This window comes from Anabrus simplex, chromosome 3 (genome assembly GCF_040414725.1).
Source record: "Anabrus simplex isolate iqAnaSimp1 chromosome 3, ASM4041472v1, whole genome shotgun sequence".
NCBI lineage: Eukaryota > Metazoa > Arthropoda > Insecta > Orthoptera > Tettigoniidae > Anabrus > Anabrus simplex.
The window spans coordinates 309,097,397-309,123,296 of NC_090267.1; the positions used below are offsets into that span (position 1 = coordinate 309,097,397).

A 25,900-nucleotide genomic window follows, 5' to 3' on the forward strand; every position below is an offset into this window, starting at 1 on the left:
ACATCCAGAAAAAATTGATTCTAGTATTAATCATGAGATAACTCGTCAACTGGAGTTTCAGGAGATAACAGGTGACATAATAGTAGAGATAAGAGTTTTCTACTCAAGAGGCAAATACGAATAGGGTACAGTAACGGGGCAGAATTGAACGGAAGTACGGGATGTGCCATTATTTATTAGAGTTTGGCTTTCATACTGTGTACTCATTAACGCTCTATAGATTGAATTAATTTCAGCAGTTAAGAGTTCTTCCAATGTACAAAACAGTAACTCCATTACTAGACATACCTGGAAAATGGAAATTGCTGCACAAACTGACGGACAATAGAGTAGAAGGATCATTTCATTATTCGGATGTATAGGAGGGAACAACTGCAGACATTCATTCAACTGTGGCACTATCGGGTCATTCGAGTTGATCAGGGAAAATGGAAACTGCAACACCGCGAAGGAATGGGTCGTTCGTGTTGATCGGAGATGCAGAGTGCAGTTAGGTACGTAAGCGACATTTGTTCACGCCAGTTGGATTGTTTATAGGCCTCCTCCAGCGGCCTGGTTACGAACGAAACCACGTCCTGTATGCGAAGCCAAGTAGATCTTGATTGACACGTAGTCTGTGAGGTGCAGTGGCGTAAAACATGCCTCACCGACGGGTACGAGCAGAATATAAATGTCAGCGGTTGAAAGGGCCTGGGTGGGTAATTAGTCTGCGTGGGTTTATCCACATGTTGGCCAAAACATATCTACAATGTGTATGAAAAAAATGAAATGGCGTATGGCTTTTAGTGCCGGGAGTGCCCAAGGAGAAGTTCGGCTCGCCAGATGTAGGTCTTTTGATTTGACGCCCGTAGGCGACCCGCGCGTCCTGATGAGCGTGAAATGATGACGAAGACGACACATACACCCAGCCCTAGTGCCAGCGAAATTAACCAATTATGGTTAAAATTCCGATCCTGCCGGGAATCGAACCCGGGACCCCTGTGGCCAAAGGCCAGCATGCTAACCATTTAGCCATGGAGCTGGATTACAACGCGTGTGACTGCAGGGATCAATTAAAGAGACACATGCTCGGAGACCTTGAAAAGGACTCAACCGAAGAACAACAGTACAGGAAGATCACCACATCATTCGGTTGATTAGGACAGACCTCCGAACAACAGCAGAAATTTAATCAACTGTGGTGGCATACGCTATGGAAAAAGCAACAGATAATCGTTTGCATACAGCTGGCTTACAATCCAGTGTCCCTGAAGCAACTGTTCCACTGACGCCACAACATGAACATGTGAGGCTGTATTGGTGTCGGGAACGGTCACATTGGACCGACGAATGGCATAGTATTGTCTTCATTGATGAGTTGCGCTTTTGTCCTGGCCGCAATGATCGTCTTAATCGTGTTTCACGGTCTGCTAAGGTATTGACTTTCATATGCAGTATCCATAAGTGATAGTTGTCCGACTCCTTGGCTGAATGGTGCGCGTTGGGGCCTTCAGTTTAGAGGGTCCCGGGTTCGATTCTCGGCCAGGTCGGGGATTTTAATCGCGTTTGGTTAATTCTTCTAGCTCATGGACTGGGTGTTTGTGTTAATTCCAAAAATTTCCTCCTCATATTCCGACAACACACCACACTAATAACCACAACAGAAACACGCAATAGTGATTACATCCTTTCATATAGTGCTGGAGTCAGGAAGGAAATCCGGCCGTAAAAAGGGTCAAATCCACAGTTCCCACTCTCAACCCCACAGGTGTGGGAAAAGCGAAGACGAAGAAGAAGAAGCTATTAGTGATAGTTATAAACACAGTGATTATTCGACAATATGCCATTCCACTGGTTGTCCCTTTGATGGCAACCGTTGCAAGTGGGATGTTTCTGCAGGACAAATGCCCGTGCTCACACTGTAGGTATCTCCAGGGAATCTGTCTAAGACTTTACGTATTTACAGTGGCCGCCTGGAAACCAGACCTAAGTCCTATTGGACATTTGTGGGACCTGGTGAGTAGAAGCCTGCGTAACATCAGCCTTTTAGCTTCCCCGAAATATCGACGAATTGACCCTCGGGTGCGCCAACCACGCGGTGTAGGGGTAGCGTGCCTACCTCTCTTACCCGGAGGCCCTGGGTTCGATTCCAGGCCAGGTCAAGGATTTTCACCTGCATCTGAGGGCTGGTTCGAGGTTTATTTAGCCTACGTGATTACAATTGAGGAGCTATCTGACGGTGAGATTGCGGCACCGGTCTAGATAGTCAAGAACAGCGGACTAGAGGATCCGTCGTGCTGACCACGCGACACTTCGTAATCTACAGGCCTTCGGGCTGAGCAGCGGTCGCTTGGTAGCCCATAGCCCTTTGGGGCTGTTGCGTCATGGAGTTTGGTTTGGTTTGGTTTGGTTTGGTTTGACCCTCGGGTACAGCAAGGATGAAGGTGATCCAGAACCTCATTGGCTCCATACCGCAAAGCACACAGCATTGTATTGCAGGCCTGTGTGAGTAAACGCTGTACTGACCTGACCTGCACAGAAGCACCTGGAAGAATTACCATTGCATCACTGCCTCACATCCGTCCACCTGTTCACTTTCGATGTTTCGTGCAGCTTAAAAAAATAATTTGACGAATCATTTTACAACTAATGCTGGTTAACACCTCGAGAGACCAGCAGATGTTGCCGACCGAAACAAGTATTAACATATTTAGGTTTACGGCAACAATAGGATAGATTTGGATAGGATAGGTTAGAATAGGAATAGATCTTGGAATGTAGCGGCCGTGGCCTTAAATAATACCATGTTCAGGGCTACCAACGATGGGGTTTGAACCCACCCACGAAGTTCAAGTACAGGAAATGAATCATATAATATTTAATATAACTAGGCTTACCTATACCAATATATATTCATGTTTCTTGTAAAGACACTATTTAATTATCTATTACAAGGGCAGTTTAATAAAAATTATAGCCTATATTGTGGCTCATAATTTTCACATATCCTGCGGTATTAATTCATTTCCCCCACGGGTGAAACATTGGCTTAGAGAACTTAATTAAATATTCTCCAATAAATGTGATTCTGTCTTCCCGTATGTCACAGGTTATAAAATATCCGTCTACTTTAACATTTTTCCATCAGATAAGCGATGTAAATTCCTTCCTGGGATAGTAGAGGGTACAATTTGTCCGGCTCCTTAGCGGCATGGATAGCGTACTTGGCTTCGGAGAGGGCCCTGGGCTGGATTCCCGGCCGGGTCGGTTATTTTAACTGCTTATGACTACTTCTTGTGGCTCGGGGACTGGGTACTTTTGTTTGTTTTAATGCACATCTCTTAATTTACATGCAACACACCGCAATACCAACTACCACAGAAACATGCAATAGAGAATACATCCTTCCTCATAGGGTTGGCATCAAGAAAGGCATCAGCCGTAAAACTAGGCCAAGTTATTGCGACACCAGTCCATTTGGTAAAGAAGAGGATTTTAGAGGATATAGTTTAGAACTTGAATTCAACTGATTCTCTCGCTCGAAGCTATCCTTATTTACTAACGGAAATGAAACGTGTTACGCTATGAAGGACTTAAAGCAGGGCCTTTCAAGGTGCATGCACTGTGCACGGTGCAAAAGACGACTTCGCTTGGTTGAGCAGAGTGCAGAGCCCCACTCCTCGATTTGGAGCAATAGCGCTGTCTCTCTCTTTCCCCACGCCTGTGTCGCTCGCTCCCACTGTCTCCCTCTTTCTCACTTGCTCCGTAGCGTTCCAAATCCGAGTCGAGTTGAGCCGAGTTAAGCCGAGTAGCCCAGAGACGAAGCGTTGGCCCGAGCCGAACCGAGTGGGACCGATGCACTGTGCACAGGAACTCTGCGCCGCAGTTTGCACGCGTGAGATTTTGGGCGTTTGAGACGCCCTGACTTAAAGTAATGTAATGAAATTTATTGCCTGCGATTTCTATGGTAAGTAGGTGATATTATTAAAATTTTATTGTAATGCAAGCATATTTACAGTAACTGCAGCCGTTCACACAAGCTAAAATGTTAAGAATAAGTAATGTTGTGCTGACGATGGTGACTGTGATAATATTACTGTGATGTTTTAGGTCGGCTGAAGATTATAACATGCTCAAACGACGTGCACAACGAAATTGTAATCACCTCCCTGATTTTGAGAAAGTTCGCATAATTGGAATGATGGGCATCGCAGCATCGTACAGACCGGTAGTCCAGAGATCTGGCTGTAGTGCAGTAACGAGTGGTGAGGAGATGGACTCAGGAGAATGCTGTAGCAGAAAGATCAGACAAAAGTCCTTTCAGAGAGATCACAGCAATAGGAGATCGTCGAAGTTTGCGAATTGGTCTGGCGAACAGGTGAATGGCAGTTGAAATACGAGACAGAGTATCGCCATGAACCATCGGAAACAGGTTTGCTTGAAGCTGGGCTGAGATCAGTGTGTACGTTTGATGCCATACCACAAACAGCTGAGACTTGCCTGGTGAAGAGCCAGAGAAAACTAGGCTGTTGAGTGGCACTGTGTGGTATCTAATGAAGAGTCTCGCTTCTGTCTTAGGCCGTCAGCTCGACGGCATGTCCATAGAACTGGTGATATGGAAAATCCATTTAAAGATATATTCTCCAACTTCTGGGATTATGATGTGAGGAGATATTGCATACGCTACCAGAACTGATTTGGTTGGTTTTTAGGGAACAATGACTGAAACAGCCCCGAAGGGCCATGGCCTACCAGGTGACCGCTGCTCAGCCCGAAGGCCTGCAGATTACGAGGTGTCGTGTGGTGTGCACGACGAATTCTTTCGATCATTATTCTTGGTTTCTTAGACCAGAGTTTCTATCTCACCGTCAAAATAGCTCCTCAATTGTAATCACGTAGGCTGAATGGATCTCGAACCAGCCCTCAGATCCAGGTAAGAATCCCTGACCTGGCCGGAAATCGAACCCGGAGCCTTCGGATACGAGACAAACACGCTACCCCTACACCGAGGGGCCGGTATAGGGAACAATGACTATCTGCAGATATGATGAAAGAGTGGTAGAACCTTTTGTAATATCCTTTATTGCAACCGTACTAAATGACCTGTTCCAATACGATAATACGATCAAAGTAGCCTTAAGGGATATAAGGATTTTAGACTGGTGTGTTCGTTTCTCTGATTTTTAACCCATAGAGCATATTTGTAATGCCATGTGAAGGTGTTTGTTGTCATACTAGCCTCCAGCCTTATTTCATACATGGGAGAAGTTCCTAAAGATGACATTCAAAAACTTTTGATTCAATTTCATCATGAATACGGGAATGTTTCCATGATGCAGTTGGTCACTCCTTTCAAAGAAACTGACCATTACCTTGGATATATCATTTCCGAAAGGGATGGATTTTAAATTATTTTAATGCGTATTATTTGGTAATCATCTTTACAAAATTTGGCATAAGTATGGGAAGTGCTTCATGATGGCGCTAGTGTATTTCGATGTTACACCGACATCAAATTTTAAACACTTTGATTTGTAGTATATTGTTGAAATACTTGACTGGAACAGGGTCAGCCAAATGTTGCTGACTGGACGAAATCTCGGAGAAGAACGTCTATCCCAGAGCAGGTGCAAAGGTTTTCTGGCTTCGATGACGAACTGCAGGGAAATGTACGGAGAATAAGCGGGATAATGAGAGAGAGGGAAGCGTAAGGGTTGTTCAGTTTAAACATAGACTGTGTCTAGAATTTTGCACCATGTGTATTGGATAGCATACACTACTCCAAAACGACGGCATACTGAAGGTAGAATGAGAGATTCTACCGATGATCCCCCCCCCACTCCATCCACCGTTCAGGCACCAGTTCCAACGTTGAGAAATATAGTGGGTTCGAGCCCCACTGTCGGCAGCCCTGTAGATGGTTTTCTGTGGTTTCCCATTTCACACTAGGCAAATGCTGAGACTGTAGCTTAATTAAGGCCACGGACGCTTCCTTCCCACTCCTAGGCCTTTCCTGTCCCATCGTCGCCATAAGACCTATCTGTGGCGGTGAGACGTAAAGCCAACTGCAAAAAGAAAAATAATCTCTGCAATGAAGGACACTTCTTTTTGGTTGAACCACTCTTTCATAGCATCATGACGTGGAAGTGAGACGCTTAAACTTCAAGCCTTTCTTAAGCACATGAAAGACGTGAGGGGAGGGATCTTGGCTATAAGGCGAGTAATCCATAAGAACCCAGCGAAAACAGCGTTGACTGTCCATTTTTTCGATGGCAGCGTGTGGATATCCGTTACCGTGGATCAAAAGAACATTTAGTGATCCGGTGAAGCACAAGCATTGAATCATGCCACGTATTCGTTTGGACGGAACCATTAAATTCAAGTGATGTTTAAACTTCTTTCTCTTCTTAGCAGATGCATGTCTCAGACGGATCACATTCTGAGCTGGTACTAGAGACCAAGCCATGCAGTTCTGCCACTTCGTCAGTTATCTGAAGTATTGCCAGCTTTGTCTGCCTTTTAGGTGAAAAATATTTATATAAGTGAAATGATTTTTATGTTATATGTATGATAAATTCTCAGCCAAGTCGCTGCTGTTTGGATCCTCATCAGGTCAGCCATTAACGAGCAAGTTGGCCACACTGTTCGGGTCACGTCGTTGTGAGTTCGCATGCGGGAGATGGTAAGTTCAGACTCCACGGTCGACAGCCCTGAAGATGATTTTCCGTTATTTTGCATTTTCACATCAGGCTGCACCTTAATTAACTCCACGAACGCTTTTTTGACAATCCTAGAACTTTCCATCCTTGGCCACTGAAAACCTTCCATGTGCTAGGACACTCTGATCACTGTATCCTACCAGAGATGGATCTGAACGGTAATTCTGTTAAATTCTATGTACAGTATATTCATTTCCAGATATATTTACTGAAATTAATGTTTAGGTATGAAACCTAACAAATATCTGTTACGAGCAAGTATCATGGACGATAATTTCCGGATCTATAAGAGCTTATCAGTGGCCCATTTATTTATATATTTGTCATATTTTCATTTTCGTCTTAATACTATTGTTATTGTTGTTATTATTTGCATTATTTTAAGGATAACTTTTACCAAAAATGGCGTATTACATTTAAGACAGGGAATATGCCTGGTGACCCGCCAGCGCCGTACTTTCTACTTATAAGTGTCCCGCATGCAATAATGGTGAATGGGATGCCTGATAACTGATTTTCACAGTGGTCTTACTGCCTGCATGTTATTTACGTCAGACTATGAAGAGGTAACAACATAATGTTTAATGCATTTTCATCATCTCTACCCGTTTAATGAGGCCCCTTTCTTTAATAAGCCTCGTTTTCGAAGACACAGTAGTAGGCTAGTATTTGGTGCAGTAGCACTACAGTTGCTGTCAACGTATCGAAAATGGCTGGTGTGTTTAGCAAAGACTAATACACAGGTACAATTTTCATCTATGGAGAATTTGGTCGACTGCAGCCGAAGCTCGCAGACAGTATGTGCAGGAGTTTCCAAATGGCCGCCTGCCTTCTATATGCGTATATCTCCGACCAGAGTTTAAATTACTAATGGATCGTTCAAGGCACATACCACATATAAACAACTTTTTGGTTGAGAGGAATAAATTAATGAGTTAAACTTTGTTTTCTGCATCCTTGGCGTGTTTACAAATGCATCGTGTTACAGGACGTGTGTAGTAAAATGACTTCTATTTGTTTATCCGAAATACTGCACGTTGTAGCGCTCCTTTGTAAACCTGTGATAAGACATCTACTCATCATCGTTGCATTCCGGACAGTTCTTAGTAGAAAGTACGGTGGTAGAGGGCCACGAGGTATATCTCCAGGCTAAATAAATCATCCTATCTTAAACATGGTTGTTAATTCCAATAAAATGTAATGGAAATTGTATAACCTCTTTGTAGTTGACGGTTTATTTGTCTTTATTTGCATTAACTTCTTTTACTTCTTACCAAGCATCCTGGACTACATTTCTCATTGAAAATCATTACACTGCCAAAGTTTCTATTCTGTGCTCAGAAAGTAACGAGCTTTACTGAACAAAATGGTAGCTTCGAAGTTTCGATCCTATATTAACTTTGCATTATTTGATTGATAAAGTAAACTCGTGTCCTCATCCTGAGGTGGTGCAGCTCTTTTTAGGCACACCCCCATTGGAGGTGAGCTGCATGTACCATTTCAACCACATACCAGCCCTCCTGCCGTTCTTAAATTTCTGGCAGTTCCGGGAATCGAACCCGGGCCCACGAGGACGGCAGCTAATGATGATTTGTCTGGAATTATTCTTGAAGTCAGTTACAAAGCTTAAGAAAAGTAAAGGGTGACGCTGACGACGATTGTCAGATTTTTAAATAATTTGGATGTAACAACTAAACGAGGCCACGGTGATAGCTTTAAATAATGGGATCGTGGAGGAGACAGAGGCTTCCAGATTGAACGCTGGTAGACCTAACATTCAATATGAAGATGTATGTATTTATTGGGTGGGGGGTTAAATTGATTTCATGTAACCACGATTATTCGCCTGATGAAGTTGTTACCGGCTATACGTTGCCGAAATCACTACAATCAAGGGTATAACATAGGCAGCTGTTCATTTGGTTCATCACTTCGATATGTCAAGCAACTCAGTTCATGCGGAACCCAAATATCGAAGTGAGGAACGTACCCACGGCCCTTCTGATGGTTCCTCACATTACGGGATGATATATTTAGTTCTTGTGCTAATCCGTTCATTGTTATCCTTGAATTGATTTCAAGTAACTCTTTCAGACTTTCTACGTCAGTACTCAACGTCCACCATTAAGAGATTTATCCTCTAAAGAAAAAGTTCCACACCAAAATTTTGAGAACCACTTTCGGCATGTCCGATCAGTTACAGCATTTTCTCCACAAATCTTCCTCTGAGTTTCTACAAAGGATTTCGCTTTTCAAGAGGCAAAGATTATACTGTCTCTAAAATGCTCCTATACATTTTCGATGTTGACAAACTCAGAACTAGCCCGAGTGTAATACATGCTTGCCATATAACAGTTATAGATCGAGGGAACGGCTGTGGTGCTGTACCCTTGGTTGGGATGATCACGGCAACTGCTCTACCTCGACTGATTAGTGGTATGCAGTATCATAGGCGAACATTCGTAGTAGCGCGAGATGTATGATTTCCCCACCCAATATGTATGAATGAATGAATGAATGAATGAATGAATGAATGAATGAATGAATGCATATATGTACGTATGTATGTATAAGAAAGAGAGTATTATTGGCAAGTCATGAAACTGGAAAATTGAAAGGTGCCCACATCGACAATAATGAGCTTTTCAGAGGTTAAGCAAGACAAACTGAAATAATCCTGATTCTGCGGTGCGGCCTTGTTTGAGTTAAAACGCAGAGATATGATAAGAGGTGACCATGATGAGATAAGTTTGAGTAAATAATAATAATAATAATAATAATAATAATAATAATAATAATAATAATAATAATAATAATAATAATAATGTTATTGTTTTTACGTCCCACTAATTAGTGTTGACGGTTTTCGGAGACGCCGAGGTACCGGAATTTTGTCTCGCAGGAGTTTTTTACGTGCCAGTAAATCTACCGACACGAGGCTGACGTATTTGCACACCTTCAAATACCATCGGATTGAACCAGGATCGAACCTGCCAAGTTGGGGTGAGAAGGTCAGCGCCTCAACCATCTGGGCCACTCATACCGGCTTCGAGTAAAGACACGAGTATTCTAGGATGAGGCAGATGAGGATAGTAATGGAAGAGTACCCTCTAGAGAGAGGTGTATGACAATATACAGGAACTCCGCCAATGATCATAATTTTTAGCCAGCTCTGGGTTGGAGAATTAACTTTCACGCATGTAGCGAAAGTGACTCCCTCTGATTGGAAATATTTTAGAACGGTTTACCTGGAAACATTCTATTAATGACGAGATGTGAAATTAATCATTTTCTCTATGCATGATCATAGAGCATGCCGGCTGCACTATACGGGTGGTGTATCACTAAGCAAATACGTGGGAGATGGCGGGCTCGACTGGTCGTTACCTTCCTGCACCTAGCTCTCTTTCCTAACTTACTGTCACTGAAAATCTGTATATGGTAGTGTGGCGTTCAAAATTATTATAATCTTTTTGCTAGGGGCTTTACGTCGCACCGACACAGATAGGTCTTATGGCGACGATGGGATAGGAAAGGCCTAGGAGTTGGAAGGAAGCGGCCGTGGCCTTAATTAAGGTACAGCCCCAGCATTTGCCTGGTGTGAAAATGGGAAACCACGGGAAACCATTTTCAGGGCTGCCGATAGTGGGATTCGAACCTGCTATCTCCCGGATGCAAGCTCACAGCCGCGCGCCTCTACGCGCACGGCCAACTCGCCCGGTAAATTATTATTATTGATGACCAGGATTACTAAAGAGGCATTTATGGCTGGTATTGAAGTGTATGTAGGCCCAACCCTTGCCCTGTTTTTCCTACGGGGTTGGGCATGAAGCGAGGTGAATCTTCGTAACGAGTTTTACGGCAGTACGTCCTTCCCGACGTCAACCTCATCAGAGGAGTTAATGAGATGAAATAAATGACATGATATTTTAATATAGTAGTAAAGGTGAGAGTGAAATCCGATACCGAAACATAACCTACTCCTGTCGAATTGCAGCAAGGGGTCTGTTAAAGGCTTAACATCTCCATCCGACGGACGAGTCACCATCAACAGCGTCTTATGCCCTCACTCCACATGAACGCTGCGGAAAGGTTTAGAACTGAATCAATCACCGGGCGAGTTGGCCGTGCGCGTAGAGGCGCGCGGCTGTGAGCTTGCATCCGGGAGATCGTGGGTTCGAGCCCCACTGTCGGCAGCCCTGAAAATGGTTTTCCGTGGTTTCCCATTTTCACACCAGGCAAATGCTGGGGCTGTACCTTACTTAAGGCCACGGCCGCTTCCTTCCAACTCCTAGGCCTTTCCCATCCCTTCGTCGCCATAAGACCTATCTGTGTCGGTGCGACGTAAAGCAAGTAGCAAAAAAAAGAACTGAATCAAAGCGTTTGGTACGCATGCTAGTGATTAGAATTTATATACCATCACCTCTTTTACCCTGGCCGCCAACATTCTGATGGTGAATTTTTCCACTAACGGGGTTTTAAGACCAGCTTGAGAGCCATGCCGAGAAATCAACATCAGATAAAAACACCCCGTCAGTTTCCGCCGATGTCATCGTAGCGTACTTGCTCCGGTGCGATCCTGTCAGCTCGGAGGTCCGTGTTCGAATCCCTCCTCTGGCGAAATAGTTTCTTCGACTGGTGTTAACCACATGGAGAAAAGCCCATTTAAATTCGCCCCCGAAGTGATCTGATTAGCTAACTTCAGCAGTTGATAAAATAATAACGGCGCTAGATATCGAATTATTTTTTCTAATTATTTATCAGTTTGACCAACCCTCTAATTCTGATATTTCCGGTTCACGTTGTTTCCGACCACCCTGCTTATCTTAGAGATACAATTAACCGCAGAGGACATTGAATTCACGGGGTAGATTTATCAGTAACCCAGTCTACAATGCTGTGATAGTATAGATAGTGAGAAAAAATGCTCATTTTTTGAATGAAAACAATGAGAGTATTATTAATATGTGAATTCCAGTTTAATCAGATTAACGAGATCATAGATGTGGAATAATGTTGGTGTCTAGTTGTTCAAAAACTATTAGTAAAGTAATGTGAAACAGAATTCAAAACGACGTAATCCATTTCAGTGCGTTTCCAAATCTGTCCCTAGTGAATATTAAATGCAGATCTGTTGACAGGTTGTGATGTCTAAACTTAAAGCTCTCATTATGGCTTTCCGAGACAGAAGGTCGGACTCCTAATACGTCCCCATTACATGGGAATATCACTCACAATATGCTTTTTCAGAATGCTTAGTGGGACAAAGTGGGTGACTTACAGTATATTATCCACGTCTGTATTTAAATTATAAAGTGCCCCTCTTATACGAAACGTCACGAGCCGCTACTGTTAAATATTGGGAACAAGACCCTGATTCATATGAATGTTTTTTTTTCTCAAAATGTTTTTCATTAAAGAGCTTCGCGAACGGTTGGAATACCACGAGACAATCAGACAATCTAAACGTAATATGATATTTAAATTCCTTTGTTTTGGCTGACATGTCCACAATATTCAGTAACTGAAGTGTACATTAACCTATTGTTAATATTTTAATGGGTAGGTCATTGAATACTGTCAGATTACATTGAAATAACGCATTTATTTTACAAAATAAAATTACATTCCATTAACGTAACATCCGTCGTTCCTTAACATATCTTTCCAATGTTTGGTCAAGTCTGTTATTCCGGACAGCATATCTCGCTGTCTAATTACTTAGATCACCTCATCAGAAGTTTTTGAATAGTACAAAAAAGGTTTCCTGTGAGGTGGTACTTGAATTTGGGGACAAATTAAATATACTAAATGAAATGGTGTTTTCATAATTTCAGGCATGCGGAACATTCTATTATCTCTGTCAATATGAGGGACATTCAGTTTCTGTTGGCGAAAAGCATCTTCGGTGCAGATGTTTCAGTGTTAAGGTTTGTGGATTTACGTTAGAACACAGAACGGGATCTCTACAACTTTATTGCCTGTCTCAAAAGTAAATTCTTGACGTAAGCATCATTCTTGAAACACAACATCTTGGGAAAATACTCAAACTATCAAAAGAGAAAAGGATGAAATGTTAAAGATTATTATTATCATTACATTTTTCCTAACTCCTATTTGCTGTTTGGAAGTGTTGAAATGAGTAATGTTGGCATGCGAACGTTTACTTTTGAGACATTCTGTACGGTTAGGATACCATAAAACATGTATGGTCATGCAGTGAGGTGGGAAGTGAGACTCACCTAGGCCGAGCCACCTGAGAGTAGTACTTGTCCAACTGCTGGAGATACTTGAGAGCATCAGCCATGGCTTCCAGTTGGTTCTTGTCGTTTGGCTTGGCATCGGCCTTTATGGCTAGAGCTGCCAATGACAGCACACAACACAGTGTCAAGGTCCAGCGCAGTGCAGCTAGGCGAGTGGCTTGCATGATCTAGAACAAATAAACATGTATTGTACTTCAGTAATTTGCTAATTTAAATCTGGTACACAACAGGGGGGTAATTGACCCCAGCTTAAGTGTACCCAAGTAATAGCAATATATTTTTCATTATCTTCACCATACTGTCAAACAGGGAATAATAATAATAATAATAATAATAATAATAATAATAATAATAATAATAATAATAATAATAAAATTACGTATGGCTTTAAGTGCTGGGAGGGTCCGAGGACAAGTTCGGCTCGCCAGGTCAAGATCTTTTGATCTGACGCCCGTAGACGACACATACACCCAGCCCCCATGCCAGCGAAGTTAACCAAGTATGGTTAAAATTCCTGACCCTGCCGGGAATCGAACCCGGGACCCCTGTGACCAAAGGCCAGCACACTAACAATTTAGCCATGGAGCCAGACATAATAATAATAATAATAATAATAATAATAATAATAATAATAATAATAATAATAATAATAATAATAATAATAATAATAATAATAATAATAATAATAATAATAATAACAATACTAATAATAATGGAGAAATATTCACCAAGCTAGCAGAGAGATACTGCTACTGTAGAATGGGAAAACATCAAGAGTAGGCTACTGAGAAATTTAAGTATCTCGGCGAATGGATTGGACCCAATTTATCTGAAAGAGCATCATTATCCATGAGAGTCAACAAGTAGGAATTGGCCTATCGACTGACAAAGGACACTTATAACAAAAATGCCTGTAACGCAATGTGAAACTGAGGTACTTACACGCCAAAGATACGACCAGATGCTCTGTATGCCATGGAGTGTCTTTTATTGAACCGAAGAGGTGTGATAGAGAAAATGGAAGTCAGAGAGAGGAGTTTTTAGGTCCGGTATAGGAAGATAACCGGTCTAGGAAGCCAAGAATAACTGCCGAGAGGATTCGTCGTGCTGACCACACGACACCTCGTAATCTGCAGGCCTTCGGGCTGAGCAGCGGTCGCTTGGTAGGCCAAGGCCCTTCAAGTGCTGTAGTGCCATGAGGTTTGGTTTTTTTAAAGGAAGATAAAGGATTCCGTAGACGGCACAGTTCTGAGCTCTAAGAACATACAGAGTGGCTCTCTGATTGTGCTAGAAAAAGGAGAGTAATCTTCTATGGCCATATATTAAGATCCTCCCAAAAGATTAACCAGTCGCCTGTTTATCTTCTGGCAGAACAAAAAGATTCGTACCACTTCGCTGACAGAAACTGACAAGGACATTAAAGAACTGGGAATATCAGATCTTCAAGGTAGGTTGTCCGTACGACATACCCTAAAAGAAGTCCATGAATTTCAGGAGAAAGCTCGGAAGAAAGGTACGCCGTGGACAAATGAAAGAAAGGAGTTACACCGGCAGGAAATGTGACAATACTGGGCAAAGATCAAGGCCCAACAGTTGAACAAGTGCGGTCCAAAGTAGGCCCATTCGAACCAATAATAATAATAATAATAATAATAATAATAATAATAATAATAATAATAATAATAATAATAATAATAATAATAATAATAATAAAACCCAAAACCACTTGCCGCAACAGCCTCGAAAGACCATGGCCTACCAAGCGACCGTTGCTCAGCCCGAAAGCCTGCAGATTAAGAGGTGTCGTGTGGTCAGCACGACGAATCCTCTCAACCGTTATTATTTGCTTTCTTGACCGGGGCCGCAATCTCACCGTCAGATAGTTTCTCAATTGTAATCACTTAGGCTGAGTGGACCTCGAACCAGTCCTCAGATCCAGGTAAAAATCCCTGACCTGGCCGAAAATCGAACCCGGGTTGTCCGCGCAAGAGGCACGCACGCTACCGCTACACCGCGGGGCCGGCATGATAACATTAATATAACTGCGAATAGCGTATTATGGACGTTGGTAGTCACCAACGCTCTTATCACATTGGACGGAAAAGCTATTGAAACGGTTTCACAATTGAAGTATCTAGGATGGTGGCTAATACAGAGATGAGATCCATATCTAGTAATCAAAACCAGAATCGGCATCATGGATGTATCGCACAATGTTCAAGATCTCAAGAGTAGACCACGTCAACAACGAGGAGGTACTGAGTGCAGATGGGAAATAATGTGAAGTCTTAACCCTCGCCAAATGAAGAAAAGCAGCTTCCGAAATGACAAATAAATCCTGATACAACTGATCATAGAAGGCAAAATAAAATGAAAACGAGGCCGTGGGTAGTAACGACTATCCTGGATGGGAAACTTTCGTCAGTGTTTTGACATCCACGAGACAGCAACTCTGATAATGGAAACTCTTCTTCTTCTTCTTATTCGTCTTCTTCTTCTCCTTTATCTGTTTACCCTCCAAGGTCGGTTTTCCCTCGGACTCAGCGAGGGATCCCACCTCTACCGCCTCAAGGACAGTGTCCTGGAGCTTCTGACTCTGGGGTGGGGGATACAACTGGGGAGGATGACCAGTACCTAGCCCAGGCGGCCTCACCTGCTATGTCTTGCGGGGGTGGGAAGATTGGAAGGGATAGACAAGGAAGAGGGGAGGAAGCGGCCGTGGCCTTAAGTTAGGTACCATCCCGGCATTTGCCTGGAGGAGAAGTGGGAAACCACGGAAAACCACTTCCCGGATGGCTGAGTTGGGAATCGAATCCACCTCTACTCAGTTGACCTCCCGAGGCTGACTGGACCTCGTTCAAGCCCTAGTACCATTTTTCAAATTTCGTGGCAGAGCCGGGAATCGAACCCGGGCCTCCGGGGGTGGCAGCTAATCGTACTAACCACTACACCACAGAGGCGGACCGATAATGGAAACTCAATCTTAGAAAATATGTTCCATGATGATCGTCATACTTCTGTGAGAGGACGGCACAAGAATAAGAAGAACGTTTCAAGAGACTTTCCAACTAAATCTGAAAAACGTGTCATTCTACAGGAAACATATACATTTTTATAAATGCAAAAGTTTTCATATGCATGTATGCCGAGGGCACAGTATGTACACAACTAATGTAGAGTATGATGATCAGATAGTCCTTAGCTCTCAAAGGTAGTAAGTAAAACACCACAATCACTACTAATAATGTAATTGATTTGACCTCCCACTAACTACTTTTTGGAGACGCTGAGATGCCGGAATTTTATCCCACATCACTTCTTTTACGTGCCAGTAAATCTATCGACACGAGGCTGGCGTATTTGAGCACCTTCAAATACCACTGGACTGAGCCAGGATTGAACCTGCTAAGTTGGACTCACACAACCACTATTGCCACCAGTACTATCACAACCACAACATCAACAACAAATATTCCTGCAAATATGTTTGAAATCGCTGAGTGTTAAATCAACAAAAGTAACTGTTATATTAAAAATCAGCAACATTAGAGCAATGTTACACACATCATATAAACACATTTATAATGCAATCTCTGTAAGTTCTACTTACACACAGTGAACGAATCCCTTTGTATTGGGCGCGTCGTTTTAGCCATCTGATTCCGACAGGTGTTCACTGCCAAAGCACAAATGAGGCGTTATCAACACGGACGGCGTGACCGCAAGCTATTGGCTGACGCTTGAGAGAAAGACGCTGCTCAATTCACTTCCTGACAGACCCACGGTCGATAATACCTCCTTATCTCGGACTTAGCTTCACCGATGATAGCACTGATCCAGGTTGCCAATTTCATACTGGGGGTTGTACCAGTTGGGTTTCTTGAACAGGAGTTAAGTAAATCGTATTTTAAATGTAATGATCGATGATATTTAAAGCAGAATACTTCTGTAGTTTAGGAACCGTTTCGGCCGATAAGTATTACAAAAACATGAAAATATTTAAATCGAAATAATGTCTAGACAACACGTGCGATGACATTTTAAAGAAGGAGGACCAGTGCAGAGGCGGATCCAGGGAGGGGCTAAAGTGGGCTTTAGCACCCCGCCCCATCTAGTTACATTTAAAAGTTTGATGAAACTTTCGAGATTTTAGTGTTTAGGGATTTGATGTCGGATCAAATAAGTCAGGCAAGTTTACTGGAACCCAAGCACTGATTTTAAATGAGCAACCTCTGGCATTTTACACACACTGCTTCAGTCTTCAACTGAACTTGTACATTAACAAAAGCTGTGATATTAGGCGAATTAAGAATACATTAGGGATTATCTCATAAGTGACAACGTTTATCTGTGCTTCTGCGAAAATAATGTCTGCTCTTCATCATCATCATCATCATCATCTGTTTACCCTCCAGGTTCGGCTTTTCCCTCGGACTCAGCGAGGGATCCCATCTCTACCGCCTCAAGGGCAGTGTCCTTGAGCATCAGACTCTTGGTCGGGGATACAACTGGGGAGAATGACCAGTACCTCGCCCAGGCGGCCTCACCTGCTATGCTGAACAAGGGCCTTGCGGGGGGATGGGAAGATTGGAAGGGATAGATAAGGAAGAGGGAAGGAAGCGGCCGTGGCCTTAAGTTAGGTACCATCCCGGCATTCGCCTGGAGGAGAAGTGGGAAACCACGGAAAACCACTTCGAGGATGGCTGAGGTGGGAATCGAACCCACCTCTACTCAGTTGACCTCCCGAGGCTGAGTGGACCCCGTTCCAGCCCTCGTACCACTTTTCAAATTTTCGTGACAGAGCCGGGAATCGAACCCGGACCTCTGGGGGTGGCAGCTAATCACGTTAACCACTACACCACAGAGGCGGATGTCTGCTCTTCAAAAAATATTATTAGTGAGTCAAAAAAAGGATAAATTTTAAAACATTTTGTCCTGCTCATCGGGTAGAAAGACACGATAGCTTCGTTGTATTTCAGGAACTAATGTTATATGTTGTACGCTTTAGGCTTATTCAAGAAATATAAGAAGATCCAGATAGTGAGATGTTGCCTTAGGTGCGGCTTTGAGAAGAAGTGAATTTATCATTGGTTTGGAAACAACTGTTCGCTCTTTGACCCACACTGTGAAACGAAGCAAGTTATTGCAAGATCCTAAACAATATCATCTGTATTGTCTTACATTGGCACCGTAATGCTCCAATGACTCGTTTTTGCTTTGTGGCACGGTATTTTTTTTTAGTTAGCCCCCTCCCTTTAGGGAATCCTGGGTCCACCTCTGAACCAGTGTATCTGGCAAAAAGATTTTGACTTCAGTATGGCGTCATTGTGTGATGCAATAGTGTTGCCTCTAAAGGAAATAAAATTACAGGGACGCGCGTCTTACAGTTAGTGTAGATCTGGACTATGGCTTGTTAGCAGGTCATATGAGGCGCTCTTTTATTCGTTTCGGCAGGTTATTTACGTGTGCATAAAAAAATCATTCAAATAGTGAATATTTGAGAAAACTGTGGTGCGAAGAACCGTCAAAAATCTTTTCTTCGTAAGACGTTGCGACATATGGGTAATAAATGGCTTTGAAATGATCGAACACTCTTTCGAGAGAACAGAGCGGCTTGTCAGGATTACAAAAATCTAAAACTGCCAACTTTGAGCGTCAAAAGACTTAAGAATTGAGGTGGATGAGCGCCACGGGATGAGTTCCGCGCTGCTGGAGCCTCCGCCAAGCACAGCTGCTGACCCGGGGGTGCGAAACTGATTTGGAACTCATCAAACCCATAATGACTAGATACTATATTCCGACAATACCTATCATGCTTTACGTCAAAACTTTGCAGTCGTCCCCTCCACACACACACACACACACACACACACACACACACACACACACACACACACACACACACACACACACACACACACACACACACACACACACACACACACACACACACACACACACACACACACACACACACACCGCCGATTCGATTTTTTTTTTACTTTTGTATTCTATCGCAGACAAGTCTAATGTAACGATGGGATAGGGCGGGGCTAGGACCGGGAAGAAAGCGAGGATAGTCTTAATAATGGGGCAGCTCCAGTATGTGCCTGATGTGAAAATGGGTGACCTCGAAAACCATCTTCAGAGATGCCGACAATGGGATTCGAAACCGCCGTCTCCCGAATGTAAGCTAACAGCTACACGGACCGAACGACGCAGCCAACTGCCTCGACAAATCGACTGATAATTAATCATGATAAGGATTTATTTTCTTATCTCATATTCTTCACAGGAAAACCGTGTGAATTTCGTCTTGTTGACTACATCCTGTCCATTAAAACTCCCCTTTGATTCGAGTATTCGTGAACAGTATAGCTGTTTGGGGATTGATTTCATCAACATGTTAACGTTAAATACATCTGACTAGAAAAAAGTGCCCGCCTGGTAGCCAAGATCGTTAAGGCGTCAGGTCTATGTAGTATGACAGCGTGGTTAGCCGCTTCTAGTCCCATTGGTGAAAAAATTACGTTCAGAATGTTGGCCGTCAGAGTAAGAGAGGTGGTGGTATACAATTTATAATCATTAGCTTGCGCGCTAAAAGCCTGGATTCAACTGTGCTCGTCTCTTCTTGTATCCGGGAGATAGTGGGTTCGAATCCCACTGTCGGCAGCCCTGAAGATGGTTTTCCGTGGTTTCCCATTCTCACACCAGGCAAATGCTGCGTTGTACCTTAATTAAGGCCACGGCCGCTTCTTCCCCAGTCCTTGGCCTTCTCTATCCCGTCGTCGCCATAAGAGCTATCTGTGTCAGTGCGACGTAAAAAAAAGCCTGGGTTCAATTCCACAACTCTCCACAGTGCTCATATGGAGTGATGATGATTCGTTCGTCAGATGGAGATGTTAAGCCTTTAGCAGACTCCTTGGTATTATTCGACAAAAGCAGACTATGTTTCCCCCTCTCCCTTCATCATCATCATCGTCATTATCATCATATCACACCAAGACCTGCAGGTTTTCCATGGTCGTCAAATAGAAAGACCTGCACCAGGCGAACCAAACTTGTCCTCGGACACTTCCGGCGCTAAAAGCCATACGCTGAATGAAAGACTAGAAACAACTATTCTGCTTGAAGGAAAGAAAATGCAACTCCATGGTATAAGGGTAGCGTGCCGAAGGCTCCGGCTTCGATTCCCGGCCAGTACAAGGTTTTTAATTCTAAACTGAGTACTGGACCGAGATTCACTCAGCCTCGTGAGACCATGTTGTCTGATACGAAAGACAGGAAGTACGGTCAAGAAGCCCAAGCAATACCCTAATGACGTCACGATGACTACGTGGCACTCCAGTATCTCCAGGCCAGGGGTGTTGCGACTGGCAAGATCGAGAAGGAGGGAAAAAATGTGCATTTTGAAACGAAAATACAAAAAAGAAAAATTCAGATTCAATCCGAATGATAACTTCTTCCAGACTTGATGTTGCTTAGTATGATTAGCGTCCGGCTCCATGGTTGAGTAGTCAGCGCCTTGGCCTTTATTCTTCGAGGCCCCGGGTTCTATTCGCGATTAAGTCTAGGGATTTTAATCTTGAAACAGTTAATTCCCTTGGCTCGGGGACTGGGGATTTGTACTGTCCCAACTTTCTTTCATCTCACACATCACATACAACACCATAATAACATACAGTTTATCATGCATGGCAGACGCCACCCACCCTAGTCGGAGGGTCTAACCTACACCTCCATGGCTAAATGGTTAGCATGCTGGTCTTTGATTCAAAGAGGTCACGGGTTCGATCCCCGGTCGGGTCGGGGATTTTAACTTTAAATAGTTGTTTCCTATGGCTCGGGGGCTGGGTGTTTGTGACATCTTCAACATTAGATTTCTTCTTAAATAGAGCCCCATCCTCACAGACGCGCAGGTCGCCCATACGGTGTCAAATCGAAAGGCCCGTTCGAGGCCTCTCCGGAGGCCACACGCCATTTAACTATCAATCAATACTGATCTGCATTTAGGGCGGTCGCCCAGGTGGCAGATTCCCTATCTGTTGCTTTCCTAGCCTTTTCCGAAATGATTTCAAAGAAATTGGAAATTTATTGAACATCTCCCTTGGTAAGTTATTCCAATCCCTAACTCCCCTTCCTATAAATGAATATTTGCCCCAGTTTGTCCTCTTGAATTCCAACTTTATCTTCATATCGTGATCTTTCCTACTTTTATAAACGCCATTCAAACCTATTCGTCTACTAATGTCATTCCACGCCATCTCTCCGCTGACAGCTCGGAACCATACCACTTAGTCGAGCAGCTCTTCTTCTTTCTCTCAATTCTTCCCAACCCAAACATTGCAACATTTTTGTAACGCTACTCTTTTGTCGGAAATCACCCAGAACAAATCGAGCTGCTTTTCTTTGGATTTTTTCCAGTTCTTGAATCAGGTAATCCTGGTGAGGGTCCCATACACTGTAACCATACTCTAGTTGGGGTCTTACCAGAGACTTATATGCACTCTCCTTTACATATTTACTACAACCCCTAAACACCCTCATAACCATGTGTAGAGATCGGTACCCTTTATTTACAATCCCATTTATGTGATTACCCCAGTGAAGATCTTTCCTTATATTAACACCTAGATACTTACAATGATCCCCAAAAGGAACTTTCACCCCATCAACGCAGTAATTAAAACTGAGAGGACTTTTCCTATTTGTGAAACTCACAACCTGATTTTTAGCCCCGTTTATCAACATACCATTGCCTGCTGTCCATCTCACAACATTTTCGAGGTCACGTTGCAGTTGCTCACAATCTTGTAACTTATTTATCACTCTATAGAGAGTAACATCATCCGCAAAAAGCCTTACCTCCGATTCCACTCCTTTACTCATATCATTTATATATATAAGAAAACATAAAGGTCCGATAACACTGCCCTGAGGAACTCCCCTCTCAACTATTACAGGGTCAGACAAAGCTTCACCTACTCTAACTCTCTGAGATCTATTTTCTAGAAATATAGCAACCCATTCAGTCACTCTTTTGTCTAGTCCAATTGCACTCATTTTTGCCAGTAGTCTCCCATGATCCACCCTATCAAATGCTTTAGACATGTCAATCGCGATACAGTCCATTTGACCTCCAGAATCCAAGATATCTGCTATATCTTGCTGGAATCCTACAAGTTGAGCTTCAGTGGAATAACCTTTCCTAAAACCGAATTGCCTTATATCGAACCAGTTATTAATTTCACAAACATGTCTAATATAATCAGAAAGAATGCCTTCCCAAAGCTTACATACAATGCATGTCAAACTTACTGGCCTGTAATTTTCAGCTTTATGTCTATCACCCTTTCCTTTATACACAGGGGCTACTATAGCAACTCTCCATTCATCTGGTATAGCTCCTTCGACCAAACAATAATCGAATAAGTACTTCAGATATGGTACTACATTCCAACCCATTGTCTTTAGTATATCCCCAGAAATCTGATCAATTCCAGCCGCTTTTCTAGTTTTCAACTTTTGTATCTTATTGTAAATGTCATTGTTATCATATGTAAATTTTATTACTTCTTTGGCCTTAGTCTCTTCCTCTATCTCGACATTATCTTTGTAACCAACAATCTTTACATACTGCTGACTGAATACTTCTGCCTTTTGAAGATCCTCACATACACACTCCCCTTGTTCATTAATTATTCCTGGAATGTCCTTCTTGGAACCTGTTTCTGCCTTAAAATACCTATACATACCCTTCCATTTTTCACTAAAATTTGTATGACTGCCAATTATGCTTGCCATCATGTTATCCTTAGCTGCCTTCTTTGCTAGATTCAATTTTCTAGTAAGTTCCTTCAATTTCTCCTTTCTTCCACAGCCATTTCTAACTCTATTTCTTTCCAGTCTGCACCTCCTTCTTAGTCTCTTTATTTCTCTATTATAATAAGGTGGGTCTTTACCATTCCTTACCACCCTTAAAGGTACAAACCTGTTTTCGCATTCCTCAACAATTTCTTTAAACCCATCCCAGAGTCTGTTTACATTTTTATTTACCGTTTTCCACCGATCATAGTTACTTTTTAGAAACTGCCTCATACCTGCTTTATCAGCCATATGGTACTGCCTAACAGTCCTACTTTTAAGACCTTACTTTCTATCGCATTTATTTTTAACTACCACAAAAACAGCTTCATGGTCACTAATACCATCTATTACTTCAGTTTCCCTATAGAGCTCATCTGGTTTTATCAGCACCACATCCAGGATATTTTTCCCTCTGGTTGGTTCCATCACTTTCTGAATCAGCTGTCCTTCCCATATTAACTTATTTGCCATTTGTTGGTCATGCTTCCTGTCGTTCGCATTTCCTTCCCAATTTACATCTGGCAAATTCAGATCTCCCGCTACAATCACATTTCTTTCCATGTCGTTTCCCACATAGCTGACTATCCTATCAAATAATTCCGAATCCGTATCAGTGCTACCCTTTCCCGATCTGTACACTCCAAATATATCAAGTTGCCTATTATCTTTAGAAATGAGCCTTACACCTAGAATTTCATGAGTCTCATCTTTAACTTTTTCGTAGCTTACAAATTCTTCTTTCACCAGAATGAAAACTCCCCCTCCCACCTTTCCCATCCTATCTCTACGATACACACTCCAGTGCCGTGAGAAAATTTCTGCATCCATTATATCATTTCTCAGCCATGATTCAACTCCTATTACAATATCTGGTAAATATATATCTATTAAATTACTTAATTCTATTCCTTTCTTTACAATAATTCTACAGTTCAACACTAACAATTTTATATTTCCAGTTCCCTGATCACCGCTCCCTAGGCCATCCCGTTTCCCTGAATGTACCTCCCTATTACCCTTCCAAACAAATTTCCTAACTTATACGTACCACTGCGGTTTAAATGAAGGCCATCCGAGCGCAGATCCCTATCTCCTACCCACCCATTAGGATCTAGAAATTTCACTCCCAGTTTCCCACATACCCACTCCATAGTCTCATTTAAATCCCCAATCACCCTCCAGTCAGTATCTCTCCTACAGAGTATTCCACTAATAACAATCTCCGCTTTCTTAAACTTCACCCGTGCTGCATTTACCAGATCCCACACATCTCCAACTATGTTGGTACTTATATCAGCTTGCCTTACGTTGTTGGTACCAACGTGAAACACTACCACCTTCTCCTTCCCCTCCTCCCTCTCTTCTACTTTCCTCAACATCTGCCTCAACCTAATTCCTGGATAACATTCTACCCTGGTTCCCTTTCCTCCACACACTTTCCCCACGTGTCTAACAATGGAATCCTCCATGACCAGAGCCTCAACCCTACCCACCTCATTTGATCCCCTCCGCTCCTGGTCAGCCCTATCTTTCCTGATAGCTGCAGAAGCTACTTCCTCCTCCCTTTTCTCCTTCCCATGACCCTGTTCCACCTGTCTTTTCCTATCCTCTACTCTACATTTCCCTTTCCTACCTTTTCCCTTCCTCCTACTTCCATGCATCTCAGCAACAGTTCCCTGTCCCTCATCTTCCCTCTGTTGTTCTACCTGGAGTGACTCGTACCGATTTCGCACAGACACCTGTCCTGAATTCTGATCCTGAATAGAGCCCTTGGCCTGCAATCTCCTTCCCCTTAGAACGTTAGACCACCTGTCTTCTACAACTCCTCCCTTTCCTTCCCCTCCCTCTTGTACACCTACTGTAACCTGTACATTGTTTGAAGGAGTCCTATCTTCCTTCCTGTCTTCTGTGAGAATCCTAATTATCTCCCTCAAACTTTCCAACTCCTCCCTCATACCCCTCAATGCCTCACCACACCCACAATAAGTACACTCGCGCTCCTTAGCCATGCTTTACGGGGGGAAAATTATAAATTAAAAAAATAAAGTAACTTATTTGCAAAAAAACTAAATGAGCGGAGGGATATATTGTCTGGGATAGTACACAACAATTTTTATTTATTTTATTTATTTATTTTATCCCCTCATAGCATAAAATCAACGAGTATTATGAAAACTAGGATCTCTAGAATTATGAAAATAACTAACTCGTTGAACGAGCTTTTCACTGAGGAAACTTCGAAATGGTCACAAGACTAATCACAGTTAGAGCACTATCAGTCATGTTAGAAAATACAGCCGAAATTGGTTATAACGACCCCGAAGGGACCGCCAATCAACGGTCGTTATAACCTGTAGTCGCACAAAACCGACTTTTTATATTTTGCTATGTCATATCTGTAAATTTTAGGCTGCACATTTGCATGGTTAATATTGGCAGAATTAAGTTAAAACTTCAAAAAACTTACCGGTAACTGAAATAAGTTCTGTATTTTACAGGGCAGTATTAGTGGAGTAGGACAGCGAGGAATTTCATTGGCTTTCGCCTGAAGAGTAGGTCCATTGATCAGCACCTTATTTGTCCTTTGTTGCTTAAACCATCCTCAATATCTTTGAGATCATATGACCCACTTCACCTTTTTCGAAAAGAGACTGCATTTTGTCTCTGTCCTTAGAAACTATAGAAATCATTCAATGTGGTTTACCCAATTCCTTCCCGATGCTGGCATTTGTTTCGCCATTTTCTAATTGACATATGTGTGTGATATTTCTTCAATATTAAACACTTTCCTTTTTCTTTTGCGACATTTTCACAGCGATGCTTGCCTTGACTATTTAACAGACTGATTTGAAATAAGCGTTACAATGTTGTCAGCAATCCCCAGGGCAATCAACACTGGACGTAACAGCCGACACATTTCTCCAAAAATGTGATCAAAATAAGTCATTTTAAACGATATGCCGTAATAAGTGACGTCGTACTAAAAACTTTTTAAATACAGTATTTAAATAGGATTCAGACGGGACGATTGAATTACGCCATTATACCCAATACGTCGTTGAAATCGATGTC

General features: G+C 42.6%; 1 protein-coding gene across 1 annotated transcript in view; it reads right to left on the reverse strand.

Moving 5' to 3' along the window:
* NPF (neuropeptide F) overlaps positions 1–25,900 on the reverse strand; it is a 418,072-nt gene that overhangs the window by 111,956 nt on the left and 280,216 nt on the right. Inside the window, exon 2 of the mRNA XM_067144403.2 lies at positions 12,941–13,128. Coding sequence (XP_067000504.2) covers positions 12,941–13,125 — 185 coding nt within the window. The 5' untranslated portion in view covers positions 13,126–13,128. The remainder of the gene's footprint in view (positions 1–12,940; positions 13,129–25,900) is intronic.